General features: G+C 48.2%; 8 protein-coding genes across 8 annotated transcripts; 3 read left to right on the forward strand and 5 right to left on the reverse strand.

Moving 5' to 3' along the window:
• Positions 1-954: 954 nt before the first annotated feature.
• On the forward strand, positions 955-3833 carry A1O5_08927 (uncharacterized protein; the record flags this gene model as incomplete). The annotated part of the gene is made up of 9 exons (XM_007749508.1): positions 955-1045; positions 1105-1757; positions 1814-1832; positions 1884-2078; positions 2139-2428; positions 2483-2689; positions 2751-3250; positions 3309-3654; positions 3738-3833. The coding sequence occupies 9 exons, from the start codon at positions 955-957 to the stop codon at positions 3831-3833; spliced, it is 2397 nt and encodes a 798-aa protein (XP_007747698.1).
• A 312-nt stretch (positions 3834-4145) lies between these two features.
• Positions 4146-6008, reverse strand: A1O5_08928 (uncharacterized protein; the record flags this gene model as incomplete). Its single annotated transcript, XM_007749509.1, has 3 exons — positions 4146-5008; positions 5055-5431; positions 5485-6008. 3 exons carry the CDS (start codon positions 6006-6008, stop codon positions 4146-4148), a joined length of 1764 nt encoding a protein of 587 aa, XP_007747699.1.
• Positions 6009-6774: 766 nt separating this feature from the next.
• Positions 6775-7083, reverse strand: A1O5_08929 (uncharacterized protein; the record flags this gene model as incomplete). Its single annotated transcript, XM_007749510.1, has 1 exon — positions 6775-7083. The coding sequence occupies one exon, from the start codon at positions 7081-7083 to the stop codon at positions 6775-6777; it is 309 nt and encodes a 102-aa protein (XP_007747700.1).
• A 1334-nt stretch (positions 7084-8417) lies between these two features.
• On the reverse strand, positions 8418-8909 carry A1O5_08930 (uncharacterized protein; the record flags this gene model as incomplete). The annotated part of the gene is made up of 1 exon (XM_007749511.1): positions 8418-8909. One exon carries the CDS (start codon positions 8907-8909, stop codon positions 8418-8420), a length of 492 nt encoding a protein of 163 aa, XP_007747701.1.
• Positions 8910-10743: 1834 nt separating this feature from the next.
• On the reverse strand, positions 10744-11172 carry A1O5_08931 (uncharacterized protein; the record flags this gene model as incomplete). The annotated part of the gene is made up of 1 exon (XM_007749512.1): positions 10744-11172. The coding sequence occupies one exon, from the start codon at positions 11170-11172 to the stop codon at positions 10744-10746; it is 429 nt and encodes a 142-aa protein (XP_007747702.1).
• An 875-nt stretch (positions 11173-12047) lies between these two features.
• A1O5_08932 (uncharacterized protein) lies at positions 12048-12986 on the forward strand (the record flags this gene model as incomplete). The annotated part of the gene is made up of 3 exons (XM_007749513.1): positions 12048-12100; positions 12183-12548; positions 12572-12986. 3 exons carry the CDS (start codon positions 12048-12050, stop codon positions 12984-12986), a joined length of 834 nt encoding a protein of 277 aa, XP_007747703.1.
• Positions 12987-13750: 764 nt separating this feature from the next.
• A1O5_08933 (uncharacterized protein) lies at positions 13751-14668 on the reverse strand (the record flags this gene model as incomplete). The annotated part of the gene is made up of 3 exons (XM_007749514.1): positions 13751-14242; positions 14308-14454; positions 14516-14668. The coding sequence occupies 3 exons, from the start codon at positions 14666-14668 to the stop codon at positions 13751-13753; spliced, it is 792 nt and encodes a 263-aa protein (XP_007747704.1).
• Positions 14669-15362: 694 nt separating this feature from the next.
• On the forward strand, positions 15363-15773 carry A1O5_08934 (uncharacterized protein; the record flags this gene model as incomplete). The annotated part of the gene is made up of 1 exon (XM_007749515.1): positions 15363-15773. A coding segment is annotated over one exon (411 nt), but the record flags the coding sequence as incomplete, so codon positions are not given.
• Between the last annotated feature and the right edge of the window lie 1724 nt (positions 15774-17497).

The raw sequence follows: 17497 nt of genomic DNA on the forward strand, positions 1-17497 counted from the left end.
CGGAGAGTGCTTCGTCGTGTTGCAGAAGTGTCCGCTCGTTGGGCCGGCTAGTCCCGACCCAGTGAGAGATGTAGGGGGATTACAAAGGATATTTCACGCCACCGGACGCGAGCTATGATCCAGCATTCAGCGGAATAGTCAAATGTCGGCAAGGTGTTTGCTAATTTGATATATTTGCGCGTTCTCGAAGCCGCAATCTAGCCAAATAAAGCAGCTGATGTGCTGGCCCCCTCGCATTCAGGAGTCACCAATGGATGTTCTGGTACCAGTTTCATTAATTACCGCATGCGACCTTGCTGCAAGCGCTGGCGGACGAGACTCGTCCGCCGTAATAGTCCATATTTGAGTTTGTCGCTCCTCCTCGAGTTTCCGCTGTCTATCGGTCCCACAATAAATGGTAATATGCTTCTCTGATTCAGGGTTGCGGAGGCAACATTGTCGTGGGACAGCCCAAAGGACAGGTGTCGATATACACCACCCTTACTCGTTCCACTATGGCTCGAATGTTGGCGGGGAGTACTCGGTTATGCTCAATTTTCAGCAATTGTACACATTCTCTAGGCTATTTTTCCTGGTCTGGGAAGTCCTCGGCAGCCTCGACTTCCGGAACCGGTGATGGAGCCCTTTAGTATGGGGTAGGTTATCCACCATACCAGTTCTGCTCGGTTTCGCGGAGTGGGATGCAACCGCGCGAATCAGAAGGAGTCAAGTAGGACAATGACGATCAAGGGCCTTGCTCCACATGAGCAACCAGACCAATTTCAGTTACCTTGAAACGCTCACGTCTCCTCCCCCATGGGGCTCGATGAGGGGTTAACCAAGCCAAGGACGACGCGCGACGAGATATTGCTGTAGGTCGCTGGACGCGAGTTTGCCATACCACTTTTTCCTTCTGCGAGTCACCCATTGCAAAGTCTCTGGATGTTTACATGCCCATAATTTGTGTTGTTTGAGATGACACTACCGGACTCCACGACCACGGTCACGACCAAGCCCGGCCTAAAGCGCCTCGCCTGCAACTTTTGTCGACGAAAAAAGATCCGCTGTAAGTCTACCGACGACACGCTCATCATCCCTTATACCGAGTGATTCACACGACCGCAGGTAATGGCGGCTCCCCTTGCACAAACTGTCTTGACCACAATGAAGTCTGCATGAAGACCACCAAGCGACGCCCGCGGAAGTCGAAAGGGACGGAGGACGTGGATGCCCGACTTTTAAGGCTCGAGAGTCTACTACAAATGATGCACAAGCCAGGCGAGCTTGATTCGGCAGCAGAGCAACCGTCTTCAGTCCTACCGTCAAGTGTAGGACAAAATGCATCCCAAAGAAACGAAGCTGGATCCGGACACTCCAGTCTCAGTGAATGCACCTCTTGGGTCAACACCGGGACAATTTCGCAAGCTGCTGCTGCGGCTTGTTCTGGACAGATCCCGGTGGTACACAAGTTTATTGTCGCCAACAACGGCGGCACCAGTGTCTCAGAGAGTCCGATGGCCACCTTCAACAGCCAGGCTGATACACCGCATCAGCTCAAACCAGGCCCCTCGAGACCGGAGCCCCAACAGTTGCCCATGCCTGACGTCTCCAGAAATACCCGTCCCAGCTCCTCACCTATTGACTCGCGTGATCTACGTGTCTGTAATTCAGATGGGGCACCTCAAAGAGCTTCGCCAAATTTAGATGAAAGTTTCGCCCTTCTCGAGAGAGACATGCCAAGTGCTGAGGAGGGTGGCAGTGTGTATTCAGGAGAGACAGTCAGTGAATTCCAAACCTATCGTTGCTGGGAGATCATGCTTTAACATGCATACAGACCAATTGGGAATACCACGGTGGGAAAATCTGAACGTGGCGCACAAGGTCCAAGTACTGACGATCGCAAGGTCCTCGATCCTGGCTTTCAATTTGTTCAAAACCAGGAGTGCAATGGGTCATGGAAAAGGTTGGCAACTCCTCGTTCCAGGACGCGGCGTCCGCATTCACGGAAGATATCACACGTCGCTTGAAAATCGACATAGATATTTCCGGTGAAAGACACCCAGACCCGTCTCCCGAGACTGCGTGGGCATATACTCGAGGTATTTTCTCTCAAAGAATTATGGTCCACCGGCACACGCTGAGAATTGACTTCCTGACAGCTTACTTTGATGAGGCAAACGAAGCTGTTTTCGGCATCGTTCATCGCCCTTGGCTTGAAAGTAAACTGCAGGCGCATTTGGCCAATCCTTCTGGTGATGATGATCCTGTCTGGTACGCGCTTCGTAACGCTATATTCGCAACTGGCTGTCGAATTGTCCTCTCCCGGACGGAGTCTTTCAGCAAAGCTAAAAGAGAAGCATGGCGATACTTTCAAAACGCCCTCTCGATGAACGTCCAGCTTCTGTATCTCCGCACCTCATTGATGAGTGTCCAGGCAATGACCATTATGGTATTCGGCAATTCTCCTTTGAGCGAAGGTTGCATGCGCTAACATGGCTGATAGACTGCCTATACTGGAAGCATCGGTAGCCCTTGTCTCGAATACATGATGTGTGCGACCGCTGTACGTCTGGCATGCTCAAAGGGACTGCACCGAGAGCCGCCTGTTGCTTGGAATTTGAGTCATCACGAGGCCTGCCACAGGAATTGGGTATTCTGGGCAATCTATTGTCTAGAGCGGCAGATTGTCAGTCGCTCCGGACGTCCACCGGTCAGTTTGAGATTCTTGGCCTTACCATTTTAACTGCTTTCGAAGCTGACACCTAAGACAGATGATCGACGACGACGATATCAGTTGCCAAGTGCCTTGCTCCGCACCAGGAGGTGGTTTCCTCAACATCAATTATTGCCAAATCTCGATCAAACTTGCCCAGTGGTCCTCCCTCGCGTCTCGGAGAATTTCAACAAAGGATGTTTCCCGCAAAGGACCTCAAGCCTTTGCTGGAAGCATTCGCGAAATTAACGAGCAACTTGCATCGTGGTGTGAATCAATAAAAGGTTTCATCGATTTCAATAGCGACATCGGCCTCTCGAGACTGCCCGAAGGTTTGACTCTACAGCAAACAGTGCAGCTCTATTTCTCCTACTACAATTTAGTCTTGGAGATACAGAGTACTCTCATTCTACCGTGGTCAAAAGCTCTATTTAATCCCACAGACCAAGAAGTCCTTCGACCAGAATTTGAAAAGTCTGCAGAAATCGCTGTTGAGGTTTGCCGCAAGGCAATTTTGACGACTAAGCATGTACGGATCAATGCCGATGTTTCAGATTCGTGAGTAATACCAAGGTATTCGTGTTTTCATGACCAGTTTTGGTAATCATTATGTCAGGGTGGCTTTTCACGGCCCAATGAATGCACTGATGCATCTTTTCATTCATGTTCTAGAGCGGCCTCATCTCCCCACGGCGAGATCCGATCTCGCACTGATCGATTTCGGTGCAGGTCATTTTGCTCGACTGGAGTATGACACCAACTCGGAGTATTGCGTACCTTTCGCACGATCAATTGCGAACCTTGCACGCCTGGCTGTTGAGCGGACGAACAGGACGCCTTTGCCCACCGCACATGACTCACTACCTTATCAAGGCCCCGAAATGATAACCGACTCCTCTCTTCTCGAGTCCTTGGGACTGGAGGATAATTTTCAAATGGATATGGACCCACCTTTGGGACGAGTAAGTTGCACCGTACAATTTTCGCGATCTCTTCACCTCAATCGATATTAAATGCATATGCATACTAACATCGACTGTGCCAGGGCTCATCCTCGAACGCTTTTGATCTCGAGCTGGACAATTGGAGTGCTTTGCTCCCGATCTTCGCTCCGACCGAGGGACTGGCGGCCTTTACGTGACCAAGGGACTCTGAACAGAGGTTTTCTTGGCGGGACATATACGTACCTCGATTTTTTAGTACGAGATATTTGTGCTGCTTTCACTAAGACGAGATGGCTTTGCAGTTATCAGGAATGAGTCCTCCTCTGCAGTATCTATGCACGTCTAGTCCGTCTCGATCACCGTAATCGTCGAATTTGACAAGTAAGCAAATTGTCGGTATATGTATCTATGTAGCTTTGTGCCTGGCTCATGCTTCTGAGAAATTTTGTACCTGACTACTTCACCTCACCATAGCGGTGCCAATAGCGTGCTCTCCTCGGCCTTTTGCATCAGACCTGGAAATCCCCCATTCGCTCCATCTGGTAGCCCTCTGTCTGGACGTCGGTACTGACGGTGGAAGTGAACTCGACAGGGACTGCCGACTCCACATGGGTTGCGGAATGGGACTTTACCCCGTTCTGGTACGGTACTGCCTCAGGGGCGTTGATGGTCGCTTCTTTTACGCCCCTTATTACAGCAACAATTCTCTGAGCCTCCCCCAAATCTTTGATCATGTCCCCTCGCCATGCAACATGTCCATCGGGTCGTATCAAGACAAGCCGTTGACCCCAGATGCTGTAGGCATGATCTTCGCCGGCGAGTCTCACAAGCTTAATCGGTGTCCAACTGAATTCAGCAGCCTTCAAAAGGAGATCGGATCTGGAGTCTGTACCGTCGGAAAACTCGATAAGGGAGAAATACTTGCCATAGTGGTCAAATAACGGTGTTCCGTCTCTGAGATACACGTGTGGTGCTCGACTGCCGGGATAGGTGCTAGGAATGTACGCTGACGGGTTAAATTTCGGAGGCTGGGAGTCTTCTGGAAAAATGGCATGGGACTGATACCGATATCCCATCTCGATCCCCAAATCGGTGTTCTCGCCGGTTTGCTTCTGATAGTGCTCATGAAGCGCATCTCTAAGCTTTCTTCCATCGTCAGAGTCCTCATCTAATGCCCCTGCCCGGCCTTGAAGAAGCTCGGCTACGTCCATGTGCACTTTCATATGGACACCTGAGCGTTCAATACTATCCACAGCAACTGGTCGACGTTCACTCTCGTAGGAATCCAGAAGCTGTGAATCCGCAAAGCCGTCAATTACGGTGGCTAGTTTCCATCCCAGGTCGAATGCATCGGCAATTCCCATATTCATGCCTGTGATTGTCAGCCTGGTCTATATGAATCAATTATCGACTGTTACCGTAGCCGTCGGTGGGGATGTTCTGATGAGCTGAATCTCCGGCGAGAAAAATGCGGCCATTAGAGGAAGAATAACTCTGCGCAATCGCTATACTAGGTCTGTACGTCGATCTGACCAAAACTTCGTCAATTTTCACCGGGTATCTCCCGTGCAACCCTCCAAGGGCGGTCTCAACAGCCTCCTGAGAGCTTATGGAGTCTGAATCCTTCTCAAGAGGCATGAAAAGGTGAGTAGTCCAGGTGTCGATCTCGTTCTGAGCAATAGCGGCCCCACTGAGCCCTTCATTTCCGATGAAGAATAAGTGCCAAAATTGACCTTGTGCATGGAGGCGTGATAAGTCTCTTGACTTGAAGTGGACAAGGAGGACATATGCAGGACTGTGGATAAGCTCGGTCAAGAGACCAGAAAAGAATAAAAGATCCACACTCACATTGGGCCTCCGTGCAGAGGAATTCCTAGTGACCGGCGTACCCTACTTGAACCGCCATCACAGCCCGCGGCATAATGCGATAGAATGACCTTTTTCAGCCCTGTCTTTTGATCTGTCACGGTAACCGTTGCACCATTTTCGACCTCTTGTATGTTTTCAACTCGGTGGTTAAAACGAGCATCAATCAGCGGGTTCTCGTCACAACGATCTTTCAGCCATTTCTCGAAGATTGCTTGTGAAATGCGCTGCCAGGGTTCAAGCGGCATGGTTCCGTCGTTTTTCTCGGCAATTTGGATACGGTACTGGTTCACGCTAGGGTGGAACCAATTCGTGATTGATTCCTTGCGGCTAAGTCCAGTCGAAATGCGAACGTTGTAGGGAATGTGGGCGGCGACGCCTTGTACAAGTGTGTCAGCTTCAAGGACGAATGCGAAGGAAGGAACCAACACGCCTTCCTCACGTAGGCCTTGTACAAGACCTAACTTTCTGAAGAGTTCCATCGACCGCACATTGGTAAGGTCCATTTTTGGCCACCTACATCACTGTTTGCTTCAATGGCCCTCTCTACACTTGAGGTAGTTGCGAACCTTGTTGTTGTCTCGTTTCTTTCTAGTATTACCGATTTGATGCTGTAATATGCCAAAGTCATCGCGAGACATAACCCAACGGGGCCCCCTCCTAGAATCAAGACACAGTTTTTGGGCAATATTTCTGTCTCCGCAAGATTTTCCGTTTCTGTGGCCGATGAATCTTGGCTGAAGGGGGGCTTCGATGCGGTCATGTTGATAGCGTCAATCGATAATCTATTTAACAGGTGACTGTAAGGGGGAAAAGAGACTTGATATAGGGCCGGATGCGATGGATGACACTGAGTGGTGGAAAAACCAGCACCAAGCGAGGGCAGATTCAGTTGATGATAATAGTCACGAGTCCGTTAGTTTGAGGTCACTCTCTACGGTTCTCAAACCCACTGAGAACAGTCCGAACAGGCATTTCGTGATACAAACCGCGCTCTCGTGCACAACTGCACGAGATAGGAATCTAGCTCCGTCGGCCAGACTTTGCGCCTTTTCGGTCATGCGAACTCCAGATCGCCTAAACCGTTTTCAATCGGAGCGATACGGTTTTATTCTAAGCTTTGTGAGTTAACGCGAGAGCGTCACCGAGTGCCAGCACGATCAAGATTTAGGCTTAAGCACCTTCTTGACTTCGACTAACTGGATCGCTAAAGTTGTTGCAGCTGCAAGCATTCGTTTCTAGCAGCCAGAGAACGATGCAACAGTGGTGTTATTATTCCACCTTGTATATTCTGTATGAAACGGTAGAGATACTTGAGCCGTCATCCCTCCGGTGCAAGGTTAATTTGCCGCATGCGAGAAAGACTGAATCATTAACCCAGCCCCATTTCTCACTCCTGCTGTGGATTCTGGGCGTGATAAAATAGTAGCCGTCGCCCCATTCGGTACCTGCCCCGGTTCCACCTCTCGCAGCTATCACGTCCTCAATCTGCTGCGTAATCTTGATCTTCCCGTAGTACTCAAGGTCCATGTTCTCCTTTCCATCTTCCGAGATGGTGGAGACTCGAGCATTGATGCCCATCACGTCAGTTGGACCCCTAGTCTGCCAATCCGACCCTGTCACTACTTTGAAGATTGTTTCACCATTCGGCAAGTCAATGCGGCCATCAAAAGCTAAGGATGGTGCGCATCAGTAAAGTGATATCGTAAGGCTCGCCCCTGTACTAGCTAGGGACAAAGACTGGAGGTGTCCTACCGTGAGCCACACAAACATTAGAATGTTCCGTTGCAATGTAGGGAAAATCAGCGGGACCCCACGCTGTAAAGTCGAAAACATGCTTCAATTGAGGGATTTCCATTTTCTTTGTTTGGAAGGTATAAATCAATGTACCTAATTATTAGGTATGTCTTATATCTTTTATAGATCAATCTTAAGTGTCCTGATTCGGCGCTTCACTTGTCCCATTTATAAGGAAATAGTACCGGAGCTTGGCAACCGAGTACGCCTGTTGGTAAGAATTCGAGGAAATTTTCTGATTTTGGAGCTAACTTCTTTGGGCTATTCTTTAGAGAGGATACACCTTGCGTATAGTAGTGAAGCATCTGCGGAGTGTATCTGCATCTGGCAAGCAATAAATATATACAATACGCCTGAGCCGGACTCGGCGGCCTGGGGCTCGCGTTACGCTCCTTAGCCGGCTAAGTTGCGTCGGGCCGAACTTCGCAGATCCACATGGAGTTAAGTCATTTAGAGCAGTCCAGCCCCGACAACTCCGCATGCTCTTGAACACCTCTGGAACGAGGAATCAATTGCCCACAGGAAGCGCTTCATTAGTAAAGGCGTTGACTCTAAAGGGCGATCGTAAAGGCTCCGAACGTCGCTGTTCGGTCGTAGGGTGACATTAGCCAGACGAGAAAGACAGTTGAGAAAGATGCCCCACTATAGTGACTCCACTTTTTGATGTAGTCGGATTTTCTGCCACAAATATTCGAGAGGGTAGTGTCCACGAAGACTGGAAGGCACAAATAATGATACGCCTCGGAGAGCGTACCGCGGGAGAATACTTTCTATACAGTGACAGCTAGATAATAAGAACGTCTTGTGGTCAGAGTCCGCTTTTTGGAAAGCCAGGTCAGGTCACGACTCCAGACCGAGCCGGCCAGTCCATTCCCGCAGCATTCAGCACCTCCGTTTGGAACGCCAACAAAGCTTGGCAATCCTGCTGTACACTAAATTGTATAGTCCGTCTTATGATGTTGCATTGCTTCTGCTTCGCAGCATTCAATTTCGGCCAATGGATCCCGCACCAGTGACAGATTCAATAAATTTGTGTTTCCTGTCAGGATTGGGTGTCTGGTCAACCAGGAAGTCCGCTGTTATGGTCGGTTCCAGCATTTGCAAAATTAGAGAAACTTTCAGTTGAGGATGGATAATACACCGGGTCTGGTAAGATGATTGTGCTCTCTCTCTTGGCTGTCCAGGGCAACCCTGCCACCGGCTGCATTGATAATGGTGATTGGGTCGTACCATTCCGTCATGCGATGTACTAAACCATCTCGTACACTGAGCAGCGAGGCGTATTGGTTACAATATGGTCTGTTTGTTGACAACCATTTGGAATTACCCTTGAAGCGGCAAAAGTACTCCCCAGGTTCTCGTAGAGGTTCAATACTGAGCTCAGAGAAAGCCAACGGAGCCACCAAATCAGTGAGTGATGTGAAAAATTTCTCAACAGCCTCCTTTCCCTCAATCTGGCTGGGTACACTTGCTGTGAAGATTTGAGGGGTGAAAGGCGCCTCGATAACGATGTCTGGGTGGAATGTTGCCATAATTGCAGGGATGTCGAGTTTTGAAATCGCTGCAAAATGAGTTTGGAGGAGCTCAAGATCTTTTTGAAGGTCAGCCATGTTTAGTTTTCGATCGACCTCGAACCGCAAACTGCGTGCAGAAGGCTAGATCACTCCAGGTCCCTATATACATAATAGAGCTGGAATTCGGCGATATCACAAAGCTCGATAATTCGACTCCGAAAATCACACGCCGGAACTATAGGATGAACTCCTCACCCATATCTCCGCGTTATTGCACTGCTGCCGTATACAGTAGTTTACCTCCGGGTATTTCTGCCAACCAGGCCCACTTGTCAGGAACCTCTTTATTCTTTGCCCTATTTTGCTCGTTGACTATGTCCTCGCAACGTTTTCGCCGTTAAAGAAAGGTCCGAAAATGGGAGAAAAAGTTGAGCCTGAACTTGTACTTTGAAACTCAGTACGCATGTTCATCAGCCCGCCCATGACCCATCCCATCTTCGTATCTGTGACAATCGACACAACCCGCATCTGAAAATCCTGTCTTCGACTGGATCCAAGCAGGGGTTGGTTGGGTCTTCAAGACTTATGGGCTTAAGGTGGCCATTTTGACGATAGATGTTCGTAAAATGTAACAGCCTAAAGTGGACTGTCGAGAGGGCTTCGGTCGTATCAGAAGTGGCAAACGGACATGCCAGCGAAGTTGTTTCTCGGCGTACCGCTTAGTGGATGTTCGAGCCGGCACGTCCATGCCCTTGCAACATGGCCTCGTGTTGATATAGAAAGACGGGATGCGACAGCTAAACAATAGTGGTAATACTAAATATTCAGCAGTTCATCCAGAAACACCACTATAATCTGAAAGCTTCACGGAGCTCTCGACACGTTGAGCTGTTTAGGCGCTCGGCTGAATAACGTGGAAACAGTAAGCTGTCAGCCCGAGGAACAGTACAAAGCCGCAGACTGGCGGCCATATGAGGCTGATTCTGTCTTTTTTAGGAAGGAAAAGAATATGGGAGCTGTATCAGAGACCTACGCAACGCAGTAGGTACAGAGAATTGGAGTAGCTGAATGCTTGTTCTATATCACGTAGTTCTTTTGATAACGACTCAGCGCTTAAGAAAAAGAAAGAGTTCGCTCTCACTCGATTCGGGTGAGAGGAAACTCTTATAGCTTCCCCTCTTTCTATTACGTGAAAAGGGTAAGGCTGCGTTAACCGATAGCCTTATCGACTGATAGCCTTGTGCTTTAACCATCCTTTGCCTTATCCTTTTCTTTCTATACCATTCACCCGATTCGGGTGGAGAGCGTAGGGTACTTAGGGATAACGGTGGGCTCGTGACAAGCTGAGCCAACAAGATATATGGGGAAACTTACTCCCCGGAGGAGAATCGCACTTTTCCCCATCCACTAATGGTGCACATACCCAATACATTTGTAGGAGCGAAATGGAGCGTGGAACAGTGGCTTCTCAAGCAGATATGTGTGGATGGTTTCCATCTCAAGTGCACCTCGTTCCAGGCAACGGAGGCACACCCCAAGCTACGTAACAGGACGAGGACTGCTGTAGTACCGCATATGAGAACCTGAAATGCTGCTTCGGACCCGTAACAGATATTGGGCTCGGACAGACTCTGTGAAAGCTGAGAGCAATCTTCGCAAATTGGCCCAGGACTGTATTTCCTACATCCAAAGAGATTGGACCTGAATGCTTTCGAAAATACAGGGTCTCGTGGAACAAGTTTGCAACACTGCCAAGTGCCGTCCTTCTATCTTTAATGAGAACATCCTTCTTTTCATCCTTCTTTTCACCCACCCATATGTTAGGGACTTCCAGTTCTGGATGGCTTCACCAACATGTTCCGATCTGATAACGCCTAAGGCAATTGTTCCCTTAGGTCAGTTTATACCTATCAAGGTCTTCTTCCTCGCACTAGCCTAGCTTGACGGAACCGCCAAGGGCTGTTAGCAAGGTAATGGCGTCGTAGTATTCGGCGATCAGAATAATTTTCTCGTCTTTGAACCGAAACCTTGAGATGTAGCTTTGCTTGTAGGGCAAACTGGTAGCTAGCATTGTCGCAGAACTCTGATACGTTGCCAGAAACTCTTCCGGCTCCTGCAAAGGATAAATTTGAATGTTGCTGAAATTCAACGGTGTGACCATCTTGGGAAGACTGTCGTACATGGCAAATGCTGCTTGCTGTCCTTCCATTCTTTTGGGGACCGCAGCAGAGATTAACTTGGGTGTGAAGGGTGCCTCAATGACGATATCTTCGTGAAATAGTGACTTTGCCTTCTCGACTTCGAGTTTCGATGTGGCATCGAAATAATCTCGTAAACGCTCAAGATCCGATTTAGCCATTGTTGGGGACGCTAGTCTGAAAGTCCAGGTGTTTGTGCCTCAAAAGCGAATCGCAATGTGGTTCCACCTTTCAAGTCCCTTGCGTTCGATGGTTAAAAGGCACGAGGTCTTACACGAAGCCGCGGAGATAAACTTGGCCCTACGGAATTTCCTATTACCGAATTTGAGTAGTTAGTCCACAGCATTCATGGTCAAATCCCGAGTTTGTCTATTTCCGAAGCATCCAGAATTCGGCTATTGCATTGACGCCTTAAACAGTGTTTGCTATCGACTGTGGACGAGCCAGAATTCCGGTCTTCGCGAGGGTTTGAGGCAATTGAAACTGAAATGGACCAAATCAGTACCCTTTCCGTCCATTATTCTTCTTCAGCACTTTTATTAGGAAGTAGACAAGCGTACATCCGGAGATGAGCAAGCTCCCCACCCTCCGAGAGTATCGGGACGCTAAAACAGAACCAAACAACCGGCAGAGCTCCGAGGAGTTCTGCGGCAATGCCGATCATTAACCATGACTCAAGAGGGAACCCGAAGCCACATATGGCTTTGCGCCTCTTTTTAGACACGAGTTCTCTGATGAGTTACTCTCCCTTTTGTTGAGCCAGAGGACATAGGAAGTTCTCATTATACTCGGAAGTGAAAGTCATCGGTCATTGTGGTTAATACGCCAACCTCTGCAATCCCCGTCTATTTGCATTAAGAGGTTGAAGACCAGCGAATTCGCCGGTCCCATTTTGAGAGAGTGCGTTGCTCGAAACCGCGGCTAAAGTTCACGAATTTGGTTGTCCTATTCGAAGTGGTCAGTTTTCAGGTCTTCTTCACGCTGGCAGCATTTCCGTTGCAGCGTTAGACTTGTTTCGCTGTTCAGAACTACTACCATGTCACAACTTGACGGCTTCGACGGTCTCTTTCGGCTTGATGGAAAGGTTGCGTTAATCACAGGCGGTAAGCAGGAATGCGCTTTCCGAAATGCTTTGATGTTGTAGAGCACTAGGATAACTGTCAATTCACAGGCTGATTTCTCTATGTTCCCGGGGGCTGGGATTCCACGCTGCTACTGCATTTCTCAGGGCTGGGGCGTGCAGAGTCATACTGGTGTCGCGCAATGCTGAGGGCCCTCAAGGATTGAATCAGGCAGTCCAGCGACTAAACGGTCTGCAAGGGACCAAAGAGAAAGCTGTGGCCTTTGCTGTCGACATCTCAAGCACGAAAGGGGTTGGTGGGCTTGTTACTCGCGTCAGAGGCATAGAGAAGCACATTCATATCCTCGTGGCCAGTGCTGCGGCGACTTGGGGAGGTCCATTCGAGGACACTCCAGACGCTGCCGTTGCCGAGGCTCTGGACATGAATGTTAGGAGCGTCTATAATTTGATCAGGGTGTGAGTCAAGCACCTCCTTCTAGCCTTCCTCACCTTCCTATGGCAGACCCTGCCCGCATCGTCATTGTCGGATCTGTGGCTGGATTCATGGTGCCTCACGTCGATGAAAACGGGACGATCATATATGCGGTCTCTAAAGCTGCTGTGCACCATATGGCACGCCAACTCGCAGTCGAGCTGGGTCCTCGAAACATTGTCACTAATGCCATTGCTCCTGGCTTTTTCCCATCCAAGTTGGCCAACGGGCTTATTGAACGCCTAGGCGGCCCCGAGAAACTAAACGCATTAAATCCTCGGCTCCGGTTGGGTGAGCCTCTTAATATTGCTGGTGCAATGCTATACTTATGCTCCCGAGCAGCTTCGTATATGAACGGCGTTGTCCTCCCTCTGGATAGAGGGGAGCACCTTACCGCAGGAGCAAAACGAAAATATAGATGACCTCAGGGCTTAAGTGCTCGTGCATATATTACAACCGTATGAGCGGCAAAGTTAGTGGTATGTCGATTAAGTAAATATGAAGATCTAGTAGTCTCGTTTTACCGCTGAGTTATCAGTAGGGTGCCTATACCTACAGTGAAATGTGGCGTAGGGCTGCCACCGTAGCATTTGCTGGGAGCGTCCCAACTCAATGCTATTCAACAGTATGCCCCGAAAAACCCCGCCCACATAACGATCTCGCAGATTCTGACTCACACCCACAGCATACAGGTTAGGCACCACATTCTCAGCTTCCTCTAGCAACTGCAAATCCGCAAGTGCTTCGAATCCTGGACACTGCGAGTTCCTCCGGATATATTGGCAAACTCTAGCCTACGAATGTGGCTCCACAATCTGCATAGGCTGTTGTTGGTGTTTCATTGGTCACATCGACATGTCTGATTGCATTGAGATCTTTCTTAGACTCTATCTTCCTGCAAAGACTCGAGAGACTTCTATACACCTTCTTGAGGCCGCCAACATCGCAAGAAAAAGGGGAGAAAAGAGTTTATGGACTCTTTCCTGCTCTGGTATGAGACCATTCGATGATAAAAGCGGTGCCCAGTTAGATTTTGCTCTATAAGAAGGTTTCAGATAAAACGGTGTATTCTTGGGCCCGTAGCGCGTACGAGATTCGATGCATGAGAGTTCGTAAAGACTCTCATAATAATTATGGACTTCAGAGGTCGAGAGACCTAAATGTTTTGGTATTCCTGACATATGTCTTACTCTAGTGTTATTGATTTGGAACTAGAAATCAGCCCACCGCTCAGAGAAATCACTATAAGAATCAAGCGGGAGGATTCTTTTCCAGCCTTTAGAGGCATTATTTGGAAATCAGGATCGTCAACAAGAGCCTGGAATGTCTCCTTAGCGGTGAGACAGATCCCACTATCGTCACAAATGGCGCTCTTCACTTCCAAGTTCACCTTTACTTTCTCTTGTATAGACTTGTAGGTCTCCACAATTTTTGCTCTGCCAACCAACTGCTCGTTGAGAGGGAACTCCACGGTTACGTCTTCCGTGTAGTAATCCCCTATAGCCTCGAAACGGCCAGCGTTAAACCCTGCAATAAGTGCATCAAGCGCAGCGCGTTGCGTATCACTACCACCGAGGCGTTTCATCGGCATGTTGAGATATCCAGCTGGCCAGTACATCTCAGCAACGTGCACAATTCGACTTTTACTATCCAACGTGTAGTGGACAAAACCTCGAGTCTGAAGCGTAGACGTAGTCAGCGGACGTGCTCGACGTGACCGTAAAGTTTGAGTCAGTGACTTACCAATAGTGTATCACCAGGCCGAACAGGTCCATATGGGAAATCCAGCCATTCGACACACGAATGGAAGACGATATCAAGATCGACAAAGAGTTCCCCTTTGCCATAGACCACCTTATGAGGTTCTATGCATTCTCTCACGCGGTGGTACTGTAGGAACAGGCAAATAAGCAGCATATTCAATAAGTCTGTGGGAACTGAAGCGGCTTACCTCTCTAAGCGCTTTGAGGAAGCTTTCATAAGTCTCATAGCTCTGGTTCGAGAATGGCGTAGTGAAGGTGAAGGGGAACGAGAAGAATTTTGACAGCAGTAGCTCGTCATTGCCAGTGTTGAAGATCCTTGCGTATTCGTAATAGTCTTCCATTTCGTATTTTAGGGAACGATTTGTGACTTTCCAATTGATAAATTCTAGGCTTTTCGTCCCTATTATGAAATGGGCGTAATTCTGAGATCTTCTGTACTTCCGAACAAGTTAGTTCAGAAAAAGGCGAAGGGAGTGTTCGCATAGCCCCCCAGCATAAGTGCTTCGAACTCGGAAGCTGTACGACTGCTGTTTGAAAGTCGAACCGAGTTAGCCGTTGAGCCCATTGGCCGAGCAGGTCGCAAGGTTTGTCGAAGAACTCCGAGTTCCGTAGCAACGATCCCCGGGAGATGGAGAGCCGAATATTTCCCTTACCGTCCGGGGGCCTCTAGATTGTCCGGGAAAACCGCCGCCGAAGCCACTAATATTTTCATAACTCGGTATATTGCTGCGGGCATCCTTCGCTTAAGCATATGCATTTTCTGGCAGCTACTGTCGTTGCATGATCCCGGAATACAGTATCAGCTATCTTCTGGAGCAAGGCAGGCCTAGAAATTACCAAACGAGTCATCAGCGCACACTTCATCTTGACTTCCGGGCTCTGCCTGGCTACCAGCCTTAAGATCTGAAAATAAGCTGTTCTCGCCCGTCTGTTTCTTCGAGTCGCTTCGCATCCATCGATGGTCGCTTTTTTTTTCGAAGTTCAGTCACAATAACAAACGTACCCACGACTTACGACTCAAATATTTGATCAAACATGGGTTCTCCTGCCTTGGACTATGACTCGCGGAAAGGATTGATTGAAATTTGCGAACTCGTGGAGACCATTGAGAGGCCCATTGAGATGGTGTGGTCTGTCATATCGGCTTTTGGTGCGATAAAGACGTGGATGCCGGGCATCGAAACCTGTTACGTGCGGGAAGACAAGCCACAGCCACCAACTTACGGTGCCACCCGCGCCGTGGCTAATTTGGGCATCGTCATGGAAGAAACATTGGAGATATGGGATCTCAAGGAGCACTTCATTTCATACCGTCTCCAAGACGGTGGTCCGTGGCCTATTAAGGGATGCCGTGGAAGTATTAGGTTGCGCAAGCTGGACGCCGACAAAACAGAGGTGACTTGGAGAGCTGATGCAGCAGAAGTGTCGTCCGAGGCTATTGCCGACGTCAGTCCTCAGCTGATTCCTTTCTTTCGATCGGGTATTGGGGAAGCACGTCGAATCCTTTTGAGGGAGCAGCAGCCTTACTGAGGATGATTGCCACCTTGGAAACGGTGCTTTTGCGCAGTTCGATGAGACGTATGATTGGGCGGCGAATAATACGTACAGGACGGCGGTTGATACTTGGCGGGAGGGTATGGACAATGCAAATTCCCAGCACTGGAAGTCCATAAAAGGTCGAGGTTTGATCCGTCTAAAGAAGATCGCGAGCAAGCTATGCTATATGGATCAACTTCCCCCGATACACAGCCACTAGTATGTACGTAAGGAAGAATAGCCAGAGATGCAACAGAAAGCCTATCCATCTCTCTGAGGCTTTGAAACTGAAGGCCATTGTAGCATATGTCTTAACCAGTGAATTCAAGAAGGGTGAAAATGTTCGAAGGCATTGTACGCCTTGGTTGCCTAATCGCACGGCATTTCAAAACACGCGGCTCCGGTCGCTTCAATGAGTGCTGATCTTCGGAAGGTACTTAATTCTACCATCGGACTATAAGTCTTATAATTAAGTGATTACTTTTAGATATTTCTATTACTCTAGACTCTTTATAGCTTTAGTCTAAGAAGCACTATTCTATTTCTCTTCATCAGCAAAATTTCCCGCGCGACCCTGAGAGCCCTGGGCCGCCCTGGGCTGTCAAGGTAAGTCTGCGTCTTATGCAACCCATGAGACCGCTGGGCTACTCCAGCGCGCCGCGTACCAACCCATGGGCTCCCAGGGTTGTTGCTGATTAGCCCAGCTGTCTCTGGCGTCTCCCTGTTCTTTCCATTCCACACCTTCCACTAATTATGACGTTTATCCTGTAGCTTCTATATACTCTAGGTGTCTATATTCTATTAAGACTATAGGCCCTAAACTTCATTAGATGTATCTATGTCGATGAAGCGCCGTCATTGCTCTATGTATATGAAGACTATGTAGTTTTAATAGAACTTCGATAAATGTAATATCGTAAAGGCCCGTAGGTGTCTAGGTATCTAGCGTACCCTAGGTACATTCTGGAGTAGTTATAATATATACTACTTATCGATCATTATTTTCTTTTACGTCTCTTATTAATATAATATATAATGGATAGAAAATAATCTAAACTTCGTTTAGTGACCTTATTTATCTAGATATTACCATTCCATACTCACTACTATTAATTTCTACTAGTTCTAATCGCTCCTCGCCGCTCATGTAGTGCTTACGTCTACGTCGACTACTTATCTTCTTCCTGCTATTCTCGATTATAGAGTATAGTTCGGCCTAATTAGCGTATTTTATTTAGAACTCGTCGAAGCTCTTCGTCGTCAGAGACTACGCTTTTCTCCTCGTTATCGTTTTCCTCCATATATATCTATATCGATAGAGGTTTCGTGATAAGTAGCTCTGCTAACTAAGATATTAGAATATTATAGACTTAGTTCATTAGAGTTGTGAAGCTTATATTCGAGTTAAACTTAACTTATTAGATAATTTCTGCGACGTGTTAATGGAAAGTATATTCTTAGACGTCCTTTCCGAGTACTTAGTTAATCGATTACTACTACATTTTAGTATCTATTACTCTTCTCTTTCGGTATCTAACTTACCTCGCTAATGATGAGGTTAGTTACGAGTTAGTTCTCTCGATTATATTTCTCGTTTATACGAGTAGACGATATCTCCTTCGTTAACTTCTACT

Source organism: Cladophialophora psammophila (genome assembly GCF_000585535.1).
Source record: "Cladophialophora psammophila CBS 110553 chromosome Unknown aczJe-supercont1.14, whole genome shotgun sequence".
Classification (NCBI taxonomy): Eukaryota; Fungi; Ascomycota; class Eurotiomycetes; order Chaetothyriales; family Herpotrichiellaceae; genus Cladophialophora; species Cladophialophora psammophila.